Source organism: Anopheles stephensi, chromosome 2 (genome assembly GCF_013141755.1).
Source record: "Anopheles stephensi strain Indian chromosome 2, UCI_ANSTEP_V1.0, whole genome shotgun sequence".
NCBI classification, from domain to species: Eukaryota; Metazoa; Arthropoda; class Insecta; order Diptera; family Culicidae; genus Anopheles; species Anopheles stephensi.
This window is the reverse complement of record NC_050202.1, coordinates 79,377,611-79,404,734: the sequence shown is the minus strand read 5'-3', so window position 1 is coordinate 79,404,734 and position 27,124 is coordinate 79,377,611. Positions and strand designations below refer to the sequence as shown.

The window sequence follows — 27,124 nt, the reverse complement described above, 5'->3', positions numbered from 1 at the left end:
AGAGGAGGTGCCGTAAAAAGCCCGTTTTGACACATGGAAAGAAGTAGAAGACCAGGACCAGTTTGACGTTTACTTGACCGGATTGAATCAGCTGGTTATATGTGTTGTTTATTATTCTCGAAGCAATAACATCATTATATGATTTGTTTTCTTCCATTCTGCTCTTCAATATCGTTTGGAAAGCTTAGATCAAGTGAAGAAATCAGGATATTGTAGTGCTTCAGTGCTATCTGAGGAGATTCTGTATTGTATTTATTACTGTATGAGGTGGTAACGATTCAGCGCCTATATGGAGAGGGCAGTTTTGACTGTATCGGCGTCACAGGCGGAGCCGGTTTGCATCCCCAAACTATTGGTTGATCCGAGATATAGGATCGTTCCATTTTTTTGCCGATCTGCAAGCAAAAATTCATCAAGAGCACAGCAGATCGAGCTTCATCAATGTATGCTAGAGATCGCTTGCTTGACCAACAAAGAATGCTTGACCGCAGTTTGTTTACATTTCAGTCAAGTAAACGTCAAAATTTTTTTCAAGATGTCCGACCGAGAAATCGCTATTCCGACACCTCCTCTCAACTCACTTTGCATAGTGGAGTGATTTAATTGAGCTGAAAAATCAAAGCGTTCGATTCCAGTTTCGCAAACTTTAAACGATAAGCTTTTTCTGCAATTTTAATTCCCAAGAAACGGTCTCACCTTTTTTATTTGAATAGAAAAAATCGAAGCATTAAGAGCAAACTTATTAGCTTGTGCCGTCTTTCTAGCTTCCCATCCCAGCAAAATACTGTACAAACACGGCAAAAATAAATAAATTCAGCCAAATCATGCTACGCGAACGTGATGGTTCGACCAAGCTGGAACACGCAAAAAAGAAGGCCAATCCTTAACGATTGCAGGAGTAAGTAAGATTCTCTAATCGTTTCCACACCACAATCGTAGGCGATAATCCGCTTCCTCGAGCGTCAGGAAAACACCTTTCGCTTACCGTTTACCGAGCTTCCACCGTTCGATGAGACAATCTTCTCCGGGGCACAGAGAAGAGCACGAAAGGCCAAAAGCCCAACCAGGTGTGTTCGTAATTATAATCCCTTTTCCCCCTTTTTGGCAGCCCTCTGTCTCAGGGTTCATCAAACACGGACATAACAAGACGATTTGCTGTAGGAGCCGTTTTTTTAAAGGATGTTTCAGCGGTACAAGGCAAGCAAAATCGTTCGCCGTCCAAATCCTCATCTTTACGGCCGGCGCCCGGCGCTCTGCATCTAATTAAAGCCGCCAACGCGACGATGTCCTACGATATCGGTGGCACACAGCGACCGCCAGCAGGAAGTAGGGAAGAAAAGAAAGCCTTTTTCTACGCGACTGAAAAGCGAGACCTACAGCCTTTCGCTCATTAGCCACCAGTGTGTCTTCTCGACCGTCCGATTGCTTTTCACGGCCGTTTTTCGTTGACCCTTTTTGCCCGCAATTGGTTTGCGAAACGGAACGATGTCAGGATAAATTAAAACAAAAGCTCCAAACCCGAAAGAAGCGGACGAAGCTGTTATCGCTTGCACCATCCGTGAGAAGAATGAAATGGAACTGATTAGGAACCGAGAATCCGGAAAATCTTCAACCCCTATTTTTTTTTCGTGCTTGCGACCAACCAAGATGCTGCTAGAATGCGGGGGGGGGGGGAGGGAGATTTTGTGGTTGCGTTTTTGTATTTGGTATCTGGTTCAAATTTTATTTCGCATTAGTTTAGGCTTGCTCTAGCTGTAGTGATAAAGTTTTCCCTCTTGTATAGTGCTGAATGGGTTGAGTGCAAATTTTTAGAAAGCCGTACTGGCTCTCACCCGTATATAGATTAATAACTTTAAACATTATCTAATCATTCAAACCGAGGTCAGATAGCATTTTTGACCATCGAAACAGAACTTTGCAACTAATATAAATCTTACTCGATCATATTCATTAAATGAGCCCGCCTTTCCGTAGGGCGAGCTTTTTCTCATTAAATATGTCCGAACCGCACCATCCCTGGCTGTGTACGGTGAAAATATTCCCATAAATAAATAATACACGCACATCCGCTGTCCGCTGTCCGTTGACTGCACAAAAGGGAAGGAATCCCGCGGTGCCAACCGTCTGTGGGGCTATTTTTCTTAATTTGTTTGATTTCTGGACCGTTCGTTTATTTTTAATTAGACCTCACAATCGTACACCATGCCCACCGTTACTGCCGGCGCACACGCCTAGCTTTTGTTGGCTGTTGTACTAAAACCCGGTAATTGTCCCTTCTACGCTTTGTATCGCTCTCTCTCTCTCTCTCTCTCTCTCTCTCTCTCGTTCCATAGCTCACTCTTCAGGCAAATGAAATCATACCACCTCCGACGGCAACTGTTTTGCCATTCATCCGGTCGATCCTGGGCCATTTTCCTCGGGCTCCGAATCCAACGCAGAGCATACACACACACACAACCCAGCAAAGCACCCACCGGACACAGAGCGCACCAGTGTTACCGGGTCCGCGGGCCGGGCGGGTGTAGTTGCGAGGTTTCTTATTCTTGACGGTTTTTTGAAAATAAATAAGCGCCTGCAACGGTTCAATTCGCGCGTAGCTTTTGCCGTTGCCTACCGTGGCGTGCGTACCATTCAAGCGCTTGTTGTTACTGCTGCCGAGTTCATCAGCAACCCGGACAGAAGGGAACCCAGCGTTCCGACCTGTCGGCAGGACGCGTATAATTCAATTATACACTAAATGGAGCTTTGAGGCGTGAAGTGACGGACCCGGGCATCGGTTGTAATCGAATTTCGGCCCCGCGTTTGTACTCGATGGCAGGGCGGGTGAGCGGAAATACATGAAAGCTGTTACTGCTGACCGCGTGGGTGGCCAGAGACTCGAAAAATAAGAAAATCGAGGGAAATGATAATTTCCTAGTAACTTTTTTTTGTGGTCCATCAAAGCGAAATTACTGTACTGTGGTATTGTGCAATCGAGTGGAGTTTAGGAAGAACTTGTCATAAATCATGTCGTAGCAATTGAATTGCAGAGAATGGACAGGTTGTAGCGTAACGCAATATTTACTGGCGTAATTCTTTTTCTTAACACAATCCCTTAGCGATTGTAAATGGAGGAAACTTAATTCTTAATCCACAAATTCGCGATATCAACGTCGCCAGATTCTGGCGAAACAAAACTGTGCCAAAGATTAGACAACTCGTGATGATCCACGGTTCCTTTCTTGAATTCGCCATCCCCAAATGTTGGATGCATCCCGTGACAGACTCCCCGTGAGGTTCGGTGTACCGGAAGGTGGGTGGTACTATGCATAATTAATGAACTACCGGCAAAAAGCAACACACACACACAGCATCAACGCAGTTCTCGAGAGTGCCCTCAGCGTTGGCTGCTGCTGTTAAAGCTTCAAAGATGAATAAAGTTAGCTTTTAAAAATGATGCAAACAGTAATTAAAACTAAACGCATAAAATTCGATCCAGTGCGCGTCACTGTTGTTCGGTAAACGACGGCGAGCGACTAATAAAAAGGTAATAGACTGAAGACTGGTAAATATTTTTTGTTCGAAAAAGTTGATCCATTTATGCTGGTCTGGTGGTGATTCGCTAGATTTATTCTTCTTCTACTTCTTCTTCCTCTTGGCATTACGACCTCTAAGGTCATGTCTGCCATTTTTGGCGTACAAGACTTAATGATACCACCTAGTTAGATAGTCAGTCCTGCCAACGGAGCCATGGTCCGGATGGGATTTGAACTCAGGTCCTACCGTGAGATTAGCTCGCCTGGGAGCTATTATGTAATTGGAAGATTAATTTCTGAATGAAGTACACGTAACCTTTTCTTTACACCAGCCCATTCATTGTATCATAGCTCTAATTACCTTATTTTGAACTAATCGTGTGTGTGTGTGTGTTTGCATCAAGAAACTCTTTCCGCCAACAAAAACAGAACGCCGTCAGGAAGCATAATTTCTCCCAGCACACCTAAGTCGGCGTAGCGTAGGATTTGCTTCAAGAGTTTTGCCGTTTATCTGGCCCTCACACTAGGAAACCCGGTTTTTTTTTCTTCTTTCCTTTTCAATTTATTTGTGCCAAGCACCGGGCCAAGACCTGGAGGCCATGTATACACACATTTGCTCTGCTCACCGCACAAGTATTACCACACTTGGCACAGCCTATCGTTTCAGTGGCACTTGCCACGGAAGCATTCATTCATTCATGCGGCTCGGCGTCGTCTTACCCTTTCGCCACTTCAAGGAGGACAGGACGAACGCGCCAAACAAATACTACGTGCAATTACACAAAGGTATGGGGCAGTGAGCATGCGGTGAGAAGCCTGGATGGGGGTTAGGATGAGGCAGTCAGGGCAGAAGACGCTTTGTCAAACATTTGTTCCACACTTCGTTGTTAATTGTTTTTGTTTTGTGTTGTGTCGTACGCGCGTTCATGGTGCTCATTCTGGCCCGTGGTCTTTGAGCGAGTTTCAAACATGTCCCGGTGTCTCGGGAGCCCCATTGCTTAGGACGAGTTAACCTGGTAATAGATAGAACTCTCCCTTGCTTTACATCGAACGAGATGCAAGAATCTACAACTTTGAAGGGGGGAAAAAAAGCCCTCCTCAAGATGTGACAAATGCTCCACGTAAGCATACCCGCATGATGGCATAAAAGTCACACCGCAGCCAACACACGCGCGTAAAGTTGAAGCACGGCCAAGAAAAACTTCTTCCCGGGTGGCCTGCTAAAGTTAAACAAGGTTAGTAAAAAGGCACCAAGAATGACACTACACGGACTAAGAACGCATTTGCTGGGACAGTCGGGTTGCTCAAGGTGGCCGGTACACAGGCTTAAAAGGCCATGCAAATGCAAGGTTTTGTTATTTTCATTTTTATGTCTCAAACATCCAACGTCAGGGTGAGCGCAAAAAATGGACCTTACATTAAAGAGTAAAAAGAGCTAGGAAAGAGAGTTCCGGTACCGGTAACGCAAAGACGGACAACGGACATATTGTTGGGATACTACTGAGCAAGACAAGCGAACCTTCCTGCCGGGATCATCATGGGTCTGGATTGTGAATATTTTATTACGCCTCGCCGGTATTGATTTGTTGTAAAGCAACATTGTTACGTCCATTTGTGAGCACGGTGGTGAATAAAGAATTCTCAACATGGCCAAGGCCGACGGAAAGTGCTAGAAACTGCAACAACATCACGTACGGTACCAAATGTCTGCGCAGCATGCCAGCATCTCTTGAGACGTTGGGCCCAGGTATGAGCGGCTTGGTGGATTTTATCGTGACACGAGTTCTTTTGAAGACCCACGAACGGAGGTTGGCAAATTTCGTTCTTTTAAAGACCATTTTCCCCCCTCCCAGATCGCTTTCCTTTAAAGACTCACACACGAGCTAAGACGCGCTATCGCACATGTTCGGCTTTAAATGTTCACACAAGAAACTCCGCCGGTTCGATGAATGGTTCGGCTGGCAAGCTCGGTCGGTCGTCCACTCGAGCCAGCCACCATTAATCAACGGTTGGCCACGCATCCCCGGGGGACGAATTCCGTAATGGAGAAAAAGCGGAAAAGTTTTCATTTCAATTTATGTGACTTGCAACGTTCCCTCGCCGCTCTCGAGGGTCCTCCGGCTGTGGGTAGCGTTCTCAGTCCCACCCGATCCTTGTCCCCGGTGCGTTCGATCATGACCTTTTTTTTGGAGTAACCGTGTCCCGGCACTGCTGTGTGGCAGCTATCCAATGCTTGTTTTGCTGCTGCTGCTGCTGGCATCAAAATGGTGCTTGAAATAAAAGAAAACCCGAAAACTCGAAACAAAAGCGTATTTAAAAAAAGAACACACCCGAAATTGAGTAGCTTGGCAGCATGTCAAGGATTTGTCAGTTTCGAGAGAGGGAGAAAAAGTATTCACTCAGCTCAAAACTGGGCACAACAAGATGATGGGCACGGGCACACACGCACCGGCGTGCTACGAGCGAACCAACAGTCAGACACCACACGTTCGTGTTTGTTTTTTCAAAAGCTCGAGCCCCAATCGATGCTCGCACGCATGGCAGACAGCTGAAGCAACCCTTCACTCACACTGTCCTTCAACGCTGACACGGGAAGGCATCAGGCAAACGAGATTACCTTTTCATACATTCAATTAGTACAGGTGTGTGCGCCCAGGAAACAGTAAGCAGAGAAGCAACAGCAAAAAAAAGGTCCTTCGGGAGTGCGAGCCGTCCCGTGTAGCTGAGATAAATGATGGGACTCAAAGTTGCACGCACACATTATTTGATTTAGTTATAAAATATTACTTATGCCGTCATCTTAACAGCTCGCTTCTCCTGCGCTCTCGTGCGTCAATGTTTGCAAAGATTGTGTGCTCCATCCGGCAGGGCGGATAAAACATGATTAGCCATCAAATTATGCTTGTGCTAGGCTGCAAGCATCACGAGTGCGTATGACGGTTTTACGAGCCATTATTAATGTTAATAAAATCCGACCTTGGACCAGCCAGTAGGTGGGAAGTTATCAAACTGATTTCGTTTGCAACGAACAAAGATGGCAATCTGGATGTGGATACATGGGGATGAAAATATGGTTCGCTTGTCGTTCAGCTAAAGGCTCAAAGATGCTTTCCATGTAGACGATCTACAACGGTATAATGGTCGAATGGAAAAGAAGAATAAAATTAGCTGAACAGATGTGTGAAGGATCGGTACATGTATAGGTTCGTGTGCTCCTTTTACTATAATATTGTAAATATTGAAAGGATTTTTTTTAACCAAATTTGAATCTCGTCCACACATTCTCCTCGCACACTGCCTTTCCACCTAAGGGTGGAAAAATCATGTTGAGTTGAGGCCAGACCTCTCAAGACTGTATAGCCAGGCATGGCTATGATCAACTCTTTTTCATTAAATTTTAATGTATGTCTGGCATGTCTTGTGTATTTTTAAAATTTAGATAACGAGCTAGAATTTAGTTAACTCCTCATACTTCTTCTAATACTTCTCCTTCTTGGCAGAGATCCCAGTTGCCATTTCTGACTCTTCAGGTTTAATTTCCCAAAGTTGCATTTCATATGTAACAAATCACTGGTATGCACTGCAATACAATTCTAATCATCATTTGACAAAGAGATTACCAGCTGTACAAGCACTCCCGTAATACAACACACTTTCTTTTCGTTCCTTTTCAACGCAAGGAATGCAATGTTTGGAGTGGTGGACTAAAACAAACTCCAACGCTCCATAGCTACCCTTAAGCTAGGCCAGGTGTGTTTTCCCCAATGAAATGTATTGTCATCGCCCGGCAGAATAGATATTGTGTGCGGAACACACTATGCGGTTGCCGATGGGAACCGGCAATGCAATAGGCAAACCGTACAAGGATGGTTCGACTTTTCGAGGGACGGGACTCGAGATTTTTTTTTGTCAGGAAAGTATCCTGTCACAGCAGCACGTCATCACGACACACACACACCCAGTGTACGGTCTATTTTGTTGCAATTTTTATCTCCGTCTGCTGCTGCCTCCTAGTGGTGTTTTATTATTGTTTTTAGCATTTTTTTCTACCTCCCCCTCCCCCCCAGTCAGGGGGGCCTTCCTTCGAGTGCTGTACGTTGTCCGGTGCGCTCTTTCACCCAGCGGGTGAGATTCACTTCCGGCGGATGTGATGTGCATTTTAATAAATAAATACACTCTTCCGTAATACCGGGAACGTTCGCAGCTCCGGGCTCCGAAACGATTTGCACCCTCTGTGTGGGTGTGTGTGTGTGTGGGGGTTTGTTTTTTGCTCCACCATCTAAAACTTTATTCTATTCTGCCGGTTAATGCGCAATGGTGCACAAACTTTTCTCACCTGAGAAGGAACGTTTCATGTGTGTGTGTGAGTGGAAAGTAATGCTAGCAAGCTGAGCTCCCGAAAGAGCAAGGATGCTGTTTTCCCTGGGATGTTGGCAAAAAAAAACGGGCGTTGGATACCTTTTTTTACGATCGCCGTAGTATCATCCACGATCCTCACAGAGGCCAATCCCCAACTCGTGGAGGATAGTTGGTAGTTGTCTAGACACGGGTGGACATGACTTTTTTTCCTCCTACGCCAGACGTTGATGTGTTGTTGATTGTGGCTACAGCTGCTCACCAGGAAAGGAATTTGATTCCATTCCCACCCAATTTTAGGCGAGAAAAAAATGCACCATACTGGGACGTTTGGTATGCAAAAAAGAAAAGGGAAGCTCTACAAGATGATTCCTTTTAGATAGACTCTTAAAAGTTACGTCTACATACAACGGTGTTAAAAGTTTTACGGAAGGTTTGCTTTCGCAAAAATGGACAGGGAAGCACAGGCGGCAGAAATGTTAAACTAAAGTAATCGATTTCTACGAGTAATTGCAGCTAACTTTTTCTAATAAAAATGGCACTTAACTAGCTAAACAAATCAAAATGGGTTGGTTCGTTTCTTTTGTATTTTTATAAATAATTAGTGTACTAAATTTTTATTCACATGGCCACGACCATAACACAGCCAAAAGTATAATTAAAAGTTTAAAATTATGACTGTTAATATTCGGCCACAATGGCCGCATCCTGGTTGGATGCAAATGTTTTTTTCCCAGCGAGCCATCCACTGCACGGTCGCACTGAGAATAACCATTTAGTAATTGGTGTTTTTGAGGTGACGAGTATATTCGCCCGGTGTTGCCTTCCTGCCATTGATGGGAATACTTTCAGCCAGCGAACGCAGGTGTAGTAGCATTACGGTGAAATTCTAGACAAATTCCGAAAAAGTTCTTCATCCCATTCCCGGAACATTCAGCCCGTCGGTGAGGGTCGGGGTTTGGTTATGTTTTGTAGTTTGTTTACGCTACCCCGGGTGTATCTGTGTGGGGCAGGATGGTAGGTAGTGAAACTTTTACAATTAGTACATTTTTCTCAATCATAGTAGGGTAGACGGTAAATGTGACCCTTGTTACCGGTCACCACAAAGAACCGAAGGAAAAACGGAAACGGGGTGCGAAAGCTACAATCCCAGGAGGGACTTACTTCGACACACTTTTCGGTGCCGGGTACTATTCGGTCAACTAGCTCTAGCTTTGGACCAGTGATCGAACGCATCCGAAAACGGAACGTCGTGAGGACGGTCATGTTGTAGACCAGTTTTGCTGCCTTCAGAGTAAACGTAAATCAAATCCCAACGATGTATGATGGGTGACCGACCGTTCGTGCCGTTCGTGAATGGCGCTGGAAAGTGTTTGTGGTGGTTGTCCAGCTGACGGTAACACTGGCAACAACACCGAAAGGTAGCCGAACCACCATTCGCCGGCTATCATAACTAACCGCCTCTGGAGGGTAGTAAATTATCATTTCTGTCCATAAAAGTTGTATGGATGACTCTATTCGATTCTCGTACCCATTTTTTTGTTATATTCCATCGCTTCCTTCTAAACCTTTTTCGGTACGTCAAAGCGTGTACGGCCCCGCTATCTGTATTGCGCCAACACGACACAACCGACTGGGGGGTGGGGGTCAGTACCGTGTTGCAACTTGGTTGGGTTGCGGCGTTCGGACGCGATGGGTACGATGAAGTATTTAGGAGGTTTTATTTCTCTCTGTCCCTTACGCTGCCTGCCCGCCGTGGATAAGGACGGAATCCGGCCAAAGTGATGTTACTGCGCTGGTTCAACAGCGACCGCACGTACACATCTGAGGGTTGGTTTTCGATTCCGACAAGGCTAAAGGTTGCCATAAATTTAGTTGTGCCACACAATTCGCTCGAATGGCGCACACGGACCCAGCAATAGTGTTGCCTTCGTTTTCTGAATGGCCAATCTTGACTCGCAATCGCAAATGGCGTTGACGACCGTCAGCGTCATCTTACGGCCCTCCCAAGCGGTAGCGATCCGTTGCCGTAAGGTGGGAAAAAGCGAGGGGGAAAATTCGCGCATTAAACTACCCAGTTCTTCATGCCTGGGTCCGTCCACCACCCCCACACACAAACGCAGTAATGATGACAATGGTGGGTCGTTTTCTTGCAAAAGTCAGCCACTTTTCTTCTGTTGCCACATTTCTCACCACCACCACACGACCTGCTTTTTCGGTCGTACGTATTCGACAAACATTTACGCACGCTCCACGAAGACGCTTTCCGTTTTCCGGGGTTTTATCTTTCGTTTGGCCCCTTCTTTTTTTATTCCTGCGGTGCCTTCGAATTTCGGCGTTAGGAAAATGTCACACCGGCCCTGCATGGGTGTGTCCGGGAAGCAGTAATTCAGTCGTCCGGGATGCTGGAAAAAAGCGTTCGCGAGCCAAATAAATCACTATCGATCGGCCGTGGATTGGCTCCAGCAGCCGGGTGCGTGACGGCTGCGGTTTTGCAGCTCACAAATGGTAAAACGGGCTCCTTACGACCAGCCGGTTGCCGACCGAGATGACGGATAATGGCGGTGGAAATGCCAATAAATTGAAGATATTTCGGAGAGATTTTTGGCGTCACTCTTAGTGGAAATTGATGACGTCCCGGTGACGATGACGAACGGGCAAACCCAAATTCGTGTTGTGTGTGTGCCGTTGGTTGGCTTATTTAATTCGCTGTGTTTGTTTTTTTTTCCTTTTAGTGGAAGCCGAGCGGAAGTGCGTTTTGTACAGCGGTGCAGAAAATGAGGACGGAATATTTTATCCTACTATTTGTACAATCGTGGCATAAAATTAACTTCGTTTGATATGTTTAAAGATCAAAACAGGATTGAGATTAAGTTAATCCATTTCTACGACTCCTCCTTAAATTTGTAATAGCTTTAAAGCTCCTAAACAAACAAATTTTAATGTCATGGACGGTACCAAACGGCTGCAAATCTCATAATAATTACAAGAAATGCATCTTTCCTTGGCGGCCATATTTCTCTTTCCTTTTTAGCTCTGGAAGATCAAGCAAAACCCTCTCAAAAGATCACTTCCACACTGCTGTGTTCTGTTGTTGCTTTGCTCCACTTTAAATGCTCTCTCTCTCTCTCTCTCTCTCTCTCTCTCTCTCTCTATCTCTCTCTGCACAGTGGTGTCGTAGACTTCACAGTTTCCAATGCATGGCGGACAGAACGGATACAATCAGCTAAAGTTTAGTCGCTTTGAGATTGGATTAAAATTCAATTCTTTCGAACATCATCTTGGGAGCGAGGTTTGGGAAATTGGGAATTGGAGCGAAGTGGTCCCGTTCCACCGTTCCGCCTGCCCCGCAGAACACCGCACACAACAATACGTTCTGTAAGCTGCTGTGCGCATCTAGCCGAACCCTTACTGCTGACACACCGTAATTGAGACGGAAATTGCATTTCCTACACCCGGGCACACAGTGCGACAGGACGGGACACGGATGGACAGCAGTTTGTTTTGTTTCTTTGTGCGGTTCCACGCTGACAAAGAGGATGTTCGTTGTCTAGTGGCCACGGGTCGGCACAGTCAATGCTGAGCTGTTGGGGTTTTATTTTCTTTCTTCCTCATCCCTGCTATCTCATCCTATTGCATTCGCCGTGGAAGTGCCGTGGAAAGCTGGTTAAGGACAATTCTTGCTTTCCGAGCAGCTTGAAAATAGATGGTGGTTGATGGGGCCGGATCAGGGCACCAAAAGGGCACAGGTTTCAGCGGAACAGATTGCGTTTTCCTTTCACCCAAAGACGATACCCTTCAGTGGCTTTCATTCGGCCAAGTTAAGGGTGTAACAACTCTTCAACAGTATTTATCTCTTAACTTGTTTACCTTTATTATTGCTTCTAACCGTTTGCAAAGATATTCGTGAAGCACAGTTAGAAAAGTAGCGTAGATAAAGGATTTTCTGTGGGATAATTACACTCTTGACTAGAACAAAATATGTACCAATAGCTTCCCAGGTACTTTAAACAATTCCCTACAAGGCTCTATTTTGCAACATCGGATAGCAGCGTCGTTAAAATGTGGGACGAAAATAGTAGCAAACCCCACCAAAGGTACGATAAATCCAACTTTACCGTCAACCAGTGTGACAAATGGCTAGGGACGAGGAAGCTAATGTGCAGACGGGGGTTCGCTATCTAGCTGGCCGTTGTTTTCGGTACGCTCTGCGGAACTTGCACCGAAAAGCCAACAACGCACAAATTGGCACTTTGTAATAAACACGAGAAAAAGCTCGACAATGTCCCTGGCGATGGCTTGCCGGGCGAAGATCAGCGTAAGTCAAGCGGAATATTTTATCTGCATTCACCTTTCCCGTCCCACACAAAAGGGAACCATCTATCCTCGTCAGCCGCAAGAAATGTTTGTCATTGTGGTGTGGATTGTGCTTACCTTTTTTTTTTTAGGCGGGCCGTCCGTACGCCGGACCGCGGACTAGCCAAGCTCTGGGATATTTCTTTTGCGAGGCAGTAACGAAGGTACAAAATGAAATGCAAAAAGCAATATGCTCGTTTTTGAGGAGTTTTGTCAGAATTGTGGATAGAATGTGGGTAGGACTCGAACTCAAACACACGGCGTAAAATGAAAGGCAGAGTTGGCAACAAATGGCAGTTTAGAACAATGGAATGGTGAACAAAAAGTTAACAAATTTGCTTACCCTCCACCGATGGCTGACTCCCGCGGCATACCGTACCGACGGGTGGACAGTTTTTTTACGACCTGTCATCTGTTTCCAACCGGGTTTACGGACACTGCCATTAAAGCTAGTGGTCCTAGTCTCCCCTTCAGTACGGGCCACTCGGCACTGGAAGCCAATAATTCTTTTGGCCGGTAAACTTTCCCTTTCGATGAAACTTCCAAGCAACGTTCTGGTAGGGTATAACATCTACATCTACAGAGCGAGCACGACTAGTTTACTACTATACAGCCGTACCCTAACCCACGAGGTAGTTACGAACACGCGGTCACTCTACTTTGCTCGCCGTCCAGTCGGGGCTAATGAGTCGTAATGGTGCCACCGGGCGTGCGGTGGCGAAAAAATCAGACAATGCTCAACAGTTGGAGTGCTGCTGTGTTGGGCTGCCCTAGGTCGACCACCGAAACGGAGCAGCACACTCGTACGGGGCAGGGTACGTCAATAACCCACTGGATATTCACGCGGCGAAAGAAAGATTGTACAAGCGCACGCGAACAGTCAATCGTCACCATCGTTCAAAGCGATCGTCTAGCCACGGGCGCTAGACGGTGGTAAAATAATGCAACAGCGTAACAAAACACAACAAAAATTCGGCAGTTGGCGAGTCCAAACGGTAAGAATGGGGGAACACATTATCCCCGAAACTGGTAGACCTGATGGCCACACTGTCCAGGCGTGCAGTTTGATGTTAGTGCTAAAAAGTTACTACTCCTACTACTGCTGCACCGAAAGTAGTAGAGATTCATCGAGCAACAGCTTCGCGTTTCAGCTAGTGTTTGGCTGCAAAGCTTGCAAAATGGCAACGGACGCCAAACGTTTCAAAGCCGGGGTTGGGGGTGCATATCTGTTGACAGCAGCGGCTCGCAGCGACAACCTTGTCGGTGTCATTCATTTTCCAAAACGCATAACCCTGGAAGCATTGGCAGTGCTATCCAAATGATGACACCGAGTGGTGTTGCTGCTGCTGGAGCATGTGGTTGGGTCGGTTCGTGTCTGTGCTCTCAACTTTGTTCCGAACATTTGTCCGAAGTGGCACTGATAGAGATGCTATGACCACTTCACTCCAGCCATCCACTCCACAGCGATTGGATATTTGTTCTGCGCCATGAACATGCGCCTCATACGCTGTCAACATTTTTTTTATTCCTTATGACTGGGTGCAGGAACAAGCACGGCGCTAGGAGCTCATGATAAAGATGAAAACGACCTCTGCATGTCGGCGAACCAAACGAACAAAAAAAAAAACCGTGGCGCGTTCGTATTGCACCAATGTGCCCGGCTGCGTCTATCAATACGATGGCAAGTATGATTATCGATGCACAGCTGGTTTTTCAATGAGCTACAAGAGCTTCCGAATTGAATTGCGGAATGCCGGCCGCCCCGCCCCGAATCCTGACCGTACGCCGTAAGCTTCGCTAGTATTTAATTGAAATCGGAAGCTGCAGCGAGCGCGACCGTAAACGATCGACTACAGAGCAAACATCAAGAGTTTAATACTGCCAAGATTTGATGCTGCGCATAAGGGGTGAATTTAAGATTCTTGAAATTCATTACGGTACGGATGCATCGTGATATCGCTTCCACGAACTTTGCGGATGTAATCTAAGCTTCCCCAAATTCAAATAAAACGCTTCGAGCAGACCCTCCGAGTAATCCTTCCGAGCTTAGTGCCTCCAGCGAAACAGCAACGATCAATCGCTACAAATACATCTTGCCGACAAGCCAGCAAGACGAGTAGCGCTAGCTTTCCGCTAAAAGCTGATGCTTTTCCGACTGTCGACAAATAATCCATATGCTTCACGGACGCCTTGCCTTGTCTACGGGTGGTGGTTCTATTGACTCGATGAAGTCTTTCTCGCGCAAAGCAATAAAATTCGCCATCACCACCGCATTTCCACCGATCTCGACGGGCGGTAAGTTCGAGTCCTTTTTGGCACATAAAATAAGCCACCGCCATACACATTTGTCCCTCCCCCTCCTTGTCCCCCTCCCCCGTACGCCATTCGCGCACTCATCCACCATCGGCACGCCAATGGTATTGAAATTTAATGGAAAGCTTCTGCCCATCCGTGTCTGAGCCAATAATCATAAAAAACCTTCCGAGCGTTTGACGATGCGAAGGGTGAACAAAACACGCGGCTCCCAAGGTCTTCCGGATATGGCGGACGGTGCCGGAGCGAGCAGAAAGCGAAGAACCCTCGGCGACGCTGTGGGCAGGGGAGAGCCCACGATGAGTGGTCATTAAATTTGATGTAGCTTCCGATCGGTCGGCATCCATCGCTTCCGATCTGCTTCATGGCTGGTCGCTGGATTTTCCACCGACAACTGTGCTAAATTGGATCTAGATAGGGTGAAAGCCATTTCAGCCATTTCTTGTCTTTTTTTTTGCTTGTAGATTAGAATGCCCAATTACAGGACGCCCATAAACGATGCTCTGGTGCTTGTGAGACAGAAGTTTAATTTCTTATTGCTCTACAACGGATTCAAAGTGTGCTGGTAATAAAACGGGACCAGCTCATCGTTCGGTGCGTTGCAAAATTAATACATTATGCTTAATCAGATGATGACTTACCCCATTCTTCTCACAAACGCCACCAGCATTCTTAAGGTCACCGGTCCAGGCCAGCCCGAGGGTGCCCATCTCGAAGTCGCGATAGGTGAACATGTACGCCAGGCAAAACGCGTCGTAATCCTCCTCTGTAAAGAAATTACAAGAAAGTAGAATGGATCTAGTATTCACTGAAACATGGAATCAAGCTGTCAAAACTATCCGTGACGTTGGTTCTGGAAGAGGTGTTTTCTTTTATTTTGGATCCAAACAAACATCCAAATTTCTACCGTAAAAAGAGTTCGCTAAATTTGGCCATCGGTTCCTGGACGCGATAGAGTAGCAGGTTTGCACGAAACCCGAACAGCTCGAACACCGGCATCGTACAATGTCGTGCTGTTGCAAGCCACGCACATGTCCCGAAATTCTTCGCCACGTTCCAGCATTCACCGTACAGGCGCGTCAGTGTTGTGTGGCCGTCTGGCCGCCCTGTTCCATCCCGCTGTTCTGCATCCGGCGGGCGCGGATTTCACGCTTTCGCCGATTTTTCCTGCGCGGTGATATACCGATATCGCGCGAGTGCGGAACACGGTGTGTGAAGCACTTCATCAAGTGGCACATACCGCCGGAACAGCTTAACTATCAGCGCTATTTGCCGCTGTTCTTCGATGGGTAAGTGGTAGCGAGGGCAGCACTGGTTGCCGTTGGCGTCGAATTCGACACTCTAACGCAGGTGGGAAATAATTGCAGGCTGTGCGAGTCGACGTTTCCGTACCGAGAATTTGCGCGCCACGGTGTGAGCGATATGCTGGCGGCCGGTACCGAACGGCAGGTGAGTGTGTGTGTGTGTGTGTGTACGCTTTAATGATTGATGAATTGCAGCGATTGGGAAGTCTTGACATTTGTTCGGCACACCGGTTTCAGCCCACTGTTAATTATTGACGGTTTGAGAGAGCTATATTTAGGAGCATTGATTTATAGCCGGGAACAAGTGCAAAGATATTAAGTTCCAATGAAAATCGTTCAATTGTCCTACACAGACCTGTGATAGGATCTGGATAGTAGGAACCGGATCTTCAAAGTAAATTTTAATACCAACAATTTTCACATAATATCTCATGACAATGTCCTACCATCTAACATCATGCTTCATTTAAATACGGCTAACGAAAGGCATAATTTAATCCTTCGTCGTTGATGTTAAAAAACGCGGAGAAGAATTGCTTAGCCCCGAGGAAGCCTTATTTAGACTCGTACCTAATTGCTGGACACGAATGTACAGTGCAAATGCATGCATACATTCAACTAGCCAGCAACCGTATGTATCGAAGCAACAAAAAAAACCCCTCACACACGTCAGAAAACATTCCCCACAAAAGAAGGGACGTCCAACTGTTGCACGCCGATGGCATCATCTGCTCGCAAATGAATTGCACCAGACGAATCCCACTTGTGCCGTAAAGCGTACCGTGAGGCGACCGTGCCAAAGTTTTTGCCTCACTTCCGGTACGAATCATTCCCACCAGCTCCCCGTAACAGTGGGCTGCAACAGGAGACATACTCCGCACCGCAGTTGGGGAAGGTAAAAAAAAAAACGTGAATGAAGTGCATCCAGCCCATTCGTATGAATAAGCGAAGACTGTGAAATTGCATTTCGAGCGTAGCGCCATGGGATGAAGAATGTTTTGCCCATTGTGTACATTCGCGGGAAGTGATCCCGCCACGGTTCTCGCTCGCCGACGATGACAGACGTTAATGCAATCTGTGTGGCTCGAGAGGTCCGTAATGGGTGAGGCTCGCGTGGACAAGAACACTTGCGAGGCTTCGAGAACGGGACGGCTTTGAATGGGAAATGGTGGAACGCTGGCTGCAGCGAACATCGCTCTGCAAGAAACATCACAAAAAGTACGAGCTGTCCTGACGGAACCGGATGGACACCGATGCTTTTTCGTCAAATGGCTAATAGTGGTTTAGTGTGAGAGCTGTCGCGTTCGTTTGCTTTCGCAATCCGGCTTTTTTCTTCCCTAGTGTCTGATTTGTGACGCTACTCCGCCTTGTGTGGAACAAGATTAATGGTAGATTTTGGTGGAGCACTCTGCTGGGCGCCTTTTTTTTCCTAGCGCTCACGAGCAAAGATAATGCACGCGTACCCCCTTTACGAAATGTGTTGCATTCATGGTGAATTGCGAGGAAAGAATACATTTATCCGGAACCGACGGAAATGTGTGCCACTCGTCACTTACTCTGTCCACGGTACCGTACCAGCAACGTGATACTTCTGAAGCGTAGCCTTTTCTGTAACCAGTTCTATAACGCGACCTCTTTCATTAAGCCCTGAACCACACGCACACACACATACAGAGATATGGGAAGTTTTGCCCAGCTAACCATCATCATCCTCAGCGTCATCATCACGTGGTTGCCGTTACTGTTGACGCTCGGCATCCCTTACGCTGACCTTCACACTAACCCGGGGAAGCCTTATGCGCTCTTGGCGTACCATGAGCTGATACTGTTTGCACTACTACCGGCACGGCTTTCACGTGCAGGATACGTAGCGGACCGGTGTAAAATCGAAAGCCAGTAAGCCTCCCAGCACGGCCATACACTCCTTCGGTCGCACATTCACGTTGCTCGTGTCCGATGGGTATCGTAAAACATAAAGTCGAGGGCCTGTTTTCCGGCACTTCTTCGCTGACCTCATTTTCCGTCGGCAATGCGTCAACAAATGAGATAGAAAATCATCGCACCCAATCATCGGAACCGGCGGGTGCGGGTCAGCGTATGAAAACCAGTTCAAAAGGTCTTGCGAGATGAAGGATGCCGCCCGCCAGTTGAAACAGTGGTCCCGGCTTATCTTGCACCGATCTCGAGCTCGAGTTCTGCATAGTGCATTTTTATGTGGAGACGAAAAATTAATTCTGGGACTTCGGGACTTCGGGCCGGTCGTCCGAGGTCACACGGACGGAATATATATAGCATACTAGCAGGATGGACTCTATGAAAGGGTGAAGTTTACACTACCTTGAGCTATCGAGTGCAGTGGACAGTCCGGTAGCCGGTCGGTTAGCTGCTTGCTGGGAATTGCCCGTGGGGCGAGATATAAAGATGATGAGCAATCTTCAATCTGCATAACCTCAAAGTTAATTATTGTGCACCAATCATCGTGGAATTAAGCTTCCACTGAACGAATCCTCGCCGACAAGGAGCATGAAAAACAACCTCGTATCCTTTGAGTATTATTGCACCTGTCGAAGCTGGTTGGATTAGGTTGAATTTTCGATTTTTTGCTGTTATTATCCATACGAGTGACGTTAACGCTTCCATTCACTTCGACAAGATAATTTTAATTCTAAATTTGGTTTCGTCTGTCCTTCTCACAGCATATTGCGTGCCTTGCTTCTTTAAATGTGAATCCTCGCAAAGTTACACATAAATCTATAGCAGTAAACACAAAGCGTAAAAAATTTGATCCAACTTTTGCCCCCAACGTATCTCGCTTGCTGTGGGAATTTTGAGAACTCTGGTGAGGTAGGTTCCGAATCGGTTCAGCGAACCAGCTGTCAATGGTACATTTTCTTAAGGATTATGCTACCCACACAAACACACACAAAAACAACCAAAAGTCACAATTTTCGATTTGGGTGCGGAAACTTTCTCTCCATTGAGCGTTATAGCAAATGGAATCGTGTTTGGCTCGGGTCACCTACGGTGGTTGTCTGCAATGGGTATAACGGCGGTGTGCGACGGTGTGCCATCCCCAACGGTATGGTGTGGGAAGCAAAGTTTTGGCGCACCGTGAAATGAGTATAACAATATTCAAATATTGCCACGATTTACATACAAATTCATCATAATGAGAGTTAAGAAATTGCAAAATTTGACCCTGTTCGGTACTTGCGCCGGCGAGCCAAACAAACTCGTGGAATATGCAGGCTAAAGTGGAATATACTAAGTCGCAGTGCAGGGGGGCTCTGATTGGTGGAAGTTCGGGCAAGTACGGGGCAAAAATACATTTCTCCTACGGTAACGATGTTCTGGTGGCTTTTTTGAAACTTAAAATCATCGTCGCCCATGCCGATTGGAATGGTGCTCTGGGGAAACCAAAGTCAACGGTTTGCTGATCAGGATCTCATTCTGGCGGCATGGCGTTGCATGCTTCTTAACCTCGCAAAGACAAAGATCGATGATGCACGGGAACGGGAACGGGAGCAAAGAATTGCGCACCTACAACGTTCGCCTGTTTGTGGTACTACACTCCAAACTGTCGAAGTTTCACCACGGGCAAGACGCACCGAGTGAGCAATCACAATAATCCCTAGGTGGTTCGGGCGGGAAACAGGGCCCCAAACCACCACCGCCAGACTGTGATCGCATAAACATAAATCATTTAACATTCAAATGAAGTTTTCTTTCCACGCCATGATACGCCAAGCCCTCTCGGAACGGGCTTCACACGTTTGGGTCGCCCGCCTGTGCCGCCGACCGAATTTGCCCGTCAGCCATTCGACGACACGGTACGCTAGCGTGGCAGCAGTAACTGACTGTCAGCTACCCGGCCACTGGAGGGTGTTGGTCGTAATAAAGCGTGCTACGATTTCGGAAAGAAAGACAACATGCGTGGGAAGAGTCTCTGTTTGGGTGAATTTATGCACGAGCGGCGTGTCACGGGAACGCTAAAGAGAGGCACGGCAGGTTGGAATTAATGATTCAGCTGCATGCAAAATTATCATTCACAGCATTTTCCGGCTTTGGTTCGCCAGTCAGCGCGCAAGCACCCGCGGGGTGACGATTGACATCAGACAATTTTTGGCAATGTATCAGATTGGAGCTTAAAATAAACTTTTGTATGCTTAATTACTCTGGCCAACGTGGGGGTATACTATGCCGAACGTTCACAGTCTGCTGCCAGGCTGCTTTAGGAATAGCAGGAAGTGTTTACGGAAGTAGTTGCCAGATTTGGTGGTTGTTTTTATAGCAGGCTTCCTTGTGCACATTATTTTCCAAGCTTCACAGCTGAATGACATTACGAAGGTTAGGTTCTCCCCATACCTGACCGTATGGCATGATTTTTAGAAATTAATAAACACCAAGAGATAACAGCAGCTCCTCCGTTAATGAGCAACTATTTTCCTTCCTTCCAATACTCTTATCTTCATGCCTGAAATTGCTCAAACTCTAGTTAGCCTGTTATCAAAAGCTATCACAAGATCGTTCGTCGTCATTTTTGAACTTGACAAAAATCTCCTCCTGGTACCGAAATCTCTCACCATGGTTACTCTGCCCCCGCATTTGACGTCAGTGCCGGCGTTGGTTGAATGGCTGATTTTAGCCGTGAGTTTAATCCTGGCTTCAACTTGCCATCTTGCTTGCTGCTCCCTAATGTCCCATCCAACTTTGCCGCCGGTGATGTAAAGTCTTGAAGTCTAGAAGGCAAGATGGCCCGAATTGGAAAATTAGATTGACTCCTTTTTCCGGCCAGCTTATCCCGTTCGGTTCCCCCGACGGCACTGGCCAATGAACTCCAACGGTCAACGGAATCTAAGCCACGAGCGTAACGAGTGCCACTCGTCTCGGCGGACAGGTTGTCACCGGCAAAAGGATGGCACTTGATTTTTACGCTCGAAAACAGCCGACTCAATGATGGTAAATAATTTAATAAATTAATTTGATGTAGATTAGCGCTGTGTTTTACCGCGCGCGCCACATCGTGGTAGCGTAGCACGACGGGTGCCAGCTGATTGTTGATGGCCGATGCTAATGCTGATGGCGAGGCAAACCCGGCGCCTCATCAACATCAGGTACCTCCTTCTGCGTAGTGCCAGGATACCCGGGCCAGGGCTTCACAATCTTTCCCCATCATCTGCATCGGGATTCTGAAACTGAAAGCATCGCCACAGGGGTGCTTTTGCTGGCTTGCCAGCTTTAGTTCGATGCCCGGTGAGCCCATCGTAAGGCGAAAGTCGTCGTTGCCAGCTGCCAAGCAGCTTTCGGGAAAGTGTGACTGACCGCAGGCGATACGAAGGAATTGGGGGAAAAAATTAATTTACTTTCAGGACGCTGCTCTAACAGCTTCCAAAAGTGGTTCTAAGGTACTTGGAGCGGTTCTCGGTACCGTGCCGGTCATGAAACAGCAGCCCATGGATACACCCGTGATTAGGCTTAGTGAACCATTCTACGATTAGATTATTATGAAGACCGCCCGGGTGGGCAGAGATAGGATTTTCTGGTGCTTGAGAAGATGCGTACCACGGAGGGTACGTGCGAATGAAAGGGACACTTCGGTAGGGAGCCCACCATAATGCGAGCAAGCGCCCACCGCTACGAGCATTCGGGAAGGACGTCTGGGAGTGGTGCAGATAAACGGCATGGGTTCGGTTTCGGCTCAAGTGACATCCAGCTCCTTGGGTAGGAAGCGGGCGACCACCACTGGGCACACAATGCTTATAATTGCGGTCGTTACTTCCAACCGATTTGTGATGCTATCATAATCTCTTAGATTTCCATTCCTGGACCCCCTCCCATTCGGCGTTGGTGGTGATTGTAATGAACGATGCTCGAGATGAGATCGGAGTTTTACTTATTTCATCCAAACACACCACCACACACTCACATGTTTCATCATTATCTTTCTTTTCTTTGTTTCTCGTTTATACTGTCATTCGGAAAAAAACATAAACCCACGCGAACAGATATTCCAAACCATCCCCATGCTGGTGCTGCCGATGCGCGAGGCGTTGAATACGAGAAATCCGGACATTATAATTGCAACATTAAGCGCGTTACAACAGCTGCTGCGAGTCGGTAAGTAGATGGGTAGTCGGAAATTATCTCGTCTGTAAGGCGACCATCCCTTGCCACGCCAAGGATGTGACGGCAGACGCACGGACATCGGATGTGTGTGTGTCGAAGAATGGGCGTGTGTTTTGTCGTCTGACTCATCTCCGGTTCGGGATAGAGCGACTCGGTAGTGTATAATGTGATGCAGACAACGACGTTGGCAGCTCGTCGTCAGCCTAAGACGGTAGTTGCTTGAGCTTGATTTGGGGGTGAAACGTTTGGGGCCGGATGTTGGATTAAGGGGTTTTTAAGGTAGTGTTTGGATTGCTTCAAACTGCCTCATCACGACACTCGGATGGGCTCGTTTTGAGTGATTTTAGTTTTATTTTACTGCGAATATGATGTTGATAATTGAAACGTTTGCTTCTAGATGGCCCAGCCACTGTGCATCTTGACAGCAAGAAACTTTATCAATTTTCTCTCTGGGTTTTAAGGGATTGACTGATCCTGTAAGCTATCACAATTGATTAAAATAAGGGATTAATTCCTTTTCTAATTGTTATTATGGCCAATAACAATACTAGAGCGTGATAAACTTGTAGAATAAAAATAGCACGATCATTTCAACGTGTCTTGCATCATTATCATGGAACCTCGGTTACGTGGCAAGCATTCAACTATCATTTAAACTCCATTGGCCTTCAAGACGCTAAAGCTAAATTCTAGTCGTGCCGATGACTTCTACACATATAGCACCGTACCTATTGAACGGTGGTCCACTTGCTCACCCGGACCAAAAGTTTGATGGGAACCGGTGAGGGTTTAATTAATTTTGTTTATTGCGAGTAAAACTGAAATTAAAACCAGAAAATGAGAAAAAAAAACCATCGCAATAGAACACCTTGCGAGAAGGTACCACACCCCGGGTGAGATGGTACCCCTGTAATGTGTGGAAAGACGGCTACTTACTGATAGCGTTTTTATGGTCCTGGCACCTGTTGGGATTGTTTTAATATCTTGGAAAGCTTCGACAGTTTGCCCAGCCCTCCTGGGAATCGGCCGAGCCGAGCGCGTTTGTACTGCTGTCGCTGCATTAGGCAAGTGGGGTTTTCCTTCGTTCGTGGAAATGGAAACATTTTCTTGCTTTATCCTCCCTGCTCCAGCCGTTGTGCTGCCTAGACACACCGCTTCCTTCGTCACTCGCTGTCGTGTAACCGTACCTGGTATGGTGGTTGGCACATACTGTGCCGTGCCACGAACACGGATAAATTCCTCTTGGGAAGAATTTACACACGTGCGAGAAGGAAATCATTGCTCCGGTGCAGCACGGGCGTTGGGAAATTAAATTTTAATTTTCCATTAACGTTGAAACATGACAAACGTGTCGCTGGTTGAGAATGCCCGTACTTCACTGCACGTCCCCCGTACGTACGTATCTCACTGCTTCAAATCAAATGAAGCTGCAGCATGATGGCCGAGTTAGTGGCTGTTGGGATATGGTGGATCCTTCTGTTTTGCTGGTCCCGGTCTCTCTCTCTCTCTCTCTCTCTCTCTTTCCCTCTCGTTCGCATTTCACTGACAGCTAATTGAAAACGTTCATTGAGATGCTACCGTGCAGCGTATGCAGTAATAATCGTTAACGAGTAATTTAGTTAAAACGATCCGTTTATAAATAATTGCACGTGCTCAGAATTAGCGACCAGAGTGAAACTATTGCGCCTCTGCAGCTGTTAGCATTTTATAGACCGTTTTCCAACTATGCAAGAAGGACTGTGCTTTGTTACGAAACCGTTCATTTAGAATCTATTACGATGTACTCTGGCTTTGCTAAGTAATTTTAAAAGTAATAACATTGTCTTGTCCCGTGTAACCAGATATTGCTGCTCATCTAACTCATAACTCGCTTTTCACCAAATAGACACCACCCTGGTACTGGTGGTTTGCTTCCGAAGAGGTAAAACTACAAAAGCGCAAACCGAATTGTTAACCATTTCGTAGAATTTTACCCTCACACTTCCTATGGACATTTAGACTTCAGGCCAGTCCCGTTTCGCGGACAGTTCCAGTGAATGGAACACAATGCAGCGTATAATAGGTTCGGTACTGTTTTTCCTTACAATATTCCCATCGGTCGCGGAACGCCGTCAGCTACCGGGAAAGGGATTGTTTAGGCTCGTCCGCATCTGTAAATGGTGGTTCCCGGAAGGCTGGGGTTTTGTGCGCAATAGATGAAAGATGCACACAAAAAACGGCAGTAAAAGTACGTGCTCCAATACGGGAGCGGGAATCGTACCAGCGACTACTATAGAATAGGTACGAACGAGATGACGCCTCGGGCAGTCCTTTCAAGCGCTAGCCGTCTGGTCGGGTCGGTACCGTGCCCTTGTAGGACTCGTTGTAAAACCGCAAAAATTCTCGTACCATTTTCGTGCTTCATTCAACACGATGGTTCGCGCTTGTTTTGTGCTGGTGAGAGAGGGAGAGGAAGGAAAAGGGGGAGCAGTTGCACAGCCACCCGCACACGGTCTGGCAGTATTATTTTATGATTTTTACTGTTGGCCCATCATTATTTTACAACATTTTACGTGTGGTAATGGTGTGTATGTGTGTGTGGTTGTGGAAGGTTCAGTGCATATTTGTAGAGCAAATTTCTGCCGGTATCGTTACCTCCGTTCTACCGGCACGATCTTCTACTTGAAAAAAAAAACAGTGCGGCAAGATAAAATAAAAATGAATATCCCAGCAGCACCAGGTAAAATGTCCAGCTGCAGCGAAACACAGAAACACCGTACCATTCCGCCCAAACACCAACAGTCAAATAGATAAAATGGAAGGAAATATGGTGGAAAACCCGTCGCCGTTGCGCTTCTGCACACCACCACCACCTGGTGTCGCGTTTCGTACGGCGGTATAAACGAACGAACTGACTGTTTTCATTCGGTTGCAACCATTCGGCAACACCCCAAAACAAGGACACGTGCCTGGAAGCATCACACTAGCAATGGGATTGCACTACGGCGGTGTAAAGCGTAAATAAAATTGCCAGCCAAAATGTTCGTAAAACCCAGTTGAATAGTAAAGTTAAAAATTAAAGAGAAAAAGAAAACCGCCTCCCATTTGCACCGGCTACAGCCATTGCCCGTGAGATACAGACGAGCAAATTGGTACGAGAAAAACCTTCACCATATGCATAGCGAAATGTTGACGTGGCAATATTTTCTACTTCGAACAAGAGTCTTCTCACAAAGCAACCAAAAAAAAAGTCAAGATGATTATCTGGTTACTGGCACCACTTAGCCGTAAGCAGTAGAAGCTTTTACATGTATGAGCGCTGCAACAACAAAATGGCTTGCTGAAACATGTTAGTTAAGCAAATGGACAATGATTTGCTACTGGCGTCTGGTGCAGCAAGCGTTCTTTTTGACACTTAACTTTGTCCGTAATGAACACGCTTGGTTTCAGCAAAACGTGGGATGAAGAGAGGGAAAGATTATTTAAATTTTGGTATAATTAAAGTAAACTTCCAAGGGCAATTTTAACCAATCTTTAAATCGCTATATTGATTTCCCTTTCACCCAACAGGACCATCCATCGGAATCGCTCTCGTTCCTTACTACCGGCAGTTACTGCCCATGCTGAACCTGTACAAGCAGAGGCGCGTTAACATAGGCGACCGGATCGACTTTCGCGGTGGCCGACGGATCGGTGATGTGGTCAACGCTACCCTCGAACTGTTGGAACAGTGCGGAGGGCCCGATGCGTACCTCAACATAAAGTACATGGTGCCGACGTACGAAAGCTGCGTCTACAATCGTTAAAAATCCACTAGGCAAGTGTAAGCAAAACTCAGTGCAAAGAAAAAAAAAATGCTGCAAAATTATTCATGACGTCACTTAAGCCTTGTAACAAAATAGCAGTAGCACCATTAATGTAAAACCTGTAAACTACCGAGAACCGCTTCTTTTGAGGTGAAGGTGCAATTTTACACAATCTTGCAACGTTGGTCGGTTGGTCGTACAGCAGCGTATTTAAACGTACGGACACTCACAGAGAATGATGCCGGCGCATATTATAAATCACAACCCAAATTGGATGGAAAATGGTAAATCATCATTTGTGCAATTTTCTATCCTATTACCTCTTTACCCTATAGCGTACAAAAGAGGAAAATTCAGTCGAAAACAGGGAAGCTAGCCAACGGAAACGGAAAGAAAAAGGTTCAACATTTTTTTAATACTGATTTTTCTTGTTTTGAATTGGCGCAATCCTTAGGGAATGTGTCATTGTTTGCAACGTGCTGTATGTGTTTGTAATTTATGAGTAAAATGAAAATTTCTAATGAGAAATATTAAATCTAGATCGCTTCACAACTGTAGGGTTTTGGATAAGTTTTTTGAAATTGATAAAAAAATTTGACTTAATTCGATTTTACATTTACATTTGCAAAACATGCTTCCTCGTAGGAAAATATTTTATAATGACTGTTGGAAAAAAAGAAAGAAAATCAACGAACTCGTTAGCCACACTCGCTGCACCTAAGAAGCAGACATTAACATACACACCGCCATTGGATGTGGATATGGAGCAGAAGCGCCATTGATTTTTGTATTTTGTTTTTCGATTTTCATTCCCTGCCGCATTTTGCCGTAAATGCCAGTTTTCTCGCTTCGTGCGAAATGCGGTCCCTTCTACAAAGAACGAAAAATGTGCAGCACACGCAGCGTCGCAAACGTGGCGTCGATGGAGGGGAGTTGTTTAAGGGAAACCTTTTATCCACACATTCTCGAACGTGCCACAGAAACGACCTTCCATAAAATATGCATTGACAGTCATCGGTTTTCCCCCAATTGACTTTTATTTCCGTACGAAGGTAACCCCGCCCGCTCGCTCTCATAAAGAGCATCTCGACGCATCTCGAAGCAGGGCGCGTTTCATGCGCTTGGATGGGATTATTTGGATTTATTGGATCAATTCCACTGCCGAGCCTTTGATACTTTTTATTATACATCCATCGAGAGTGTACTAACGATAGGGGCCGGTTATCGTAGCCCTGTGCTGTGCGGGCTTTACTTGTCTTGTTTCGAGTTCGAGAAACTCGAACATAAATATCTCAACTTTGCATCACTAATCTCCGCATCGAGCACGCCGCGTGTATGATGCACAGATCGGGAGCAGTTAATGGAAGAT

General features: G+C 46.3%; 2 protein-coding genes across 10 annotated transcripts in view; one reads left to right on the top strand and one right to left on the bottom strand.

Moving 5' to 3' along the window:
• The window catches only part of LOC118505437, a 137,162-nt gene that overhangs the window by 15,831 nt on the left and 94,207 nt on the right, over positions 1–27,124 (bottom strand). For all 9 annotated transcript variants that reach the window (XM_036041228.1, XM_036041222.1, XM_036041224.1 and 6 more), the window contains one exon: positions 15,182–15,306. In XM_036041228.1, coding sequence (XP_035897121.1) covers positions 15,182–15,306 — 125 coding nt within the window. The remainder of the gene's footprint in view (positions 1–15,181; positions 15,307–27,124) is intronic.
• On the top strand, positions 15,340–26,307 carry LOC118505442 (parkin coregulated gene protein homolog). The gene is made up of 4 exons (XM_036041239.1): positions 15,340–15,829; positions 15,908–15,989; positions 21,850–21,961; positions 25,520–26,307. Exons 1-4 carry the CDS (start codon positions 15,546–15,548, stop codon positions 25,753–25,755), a joined length of 714 nt encoding a protein of 237 aa, XP_035897132.1. The 5' UTR covers positions 15,340–15,545; the 3' UTR covers positions 25,756–26,307.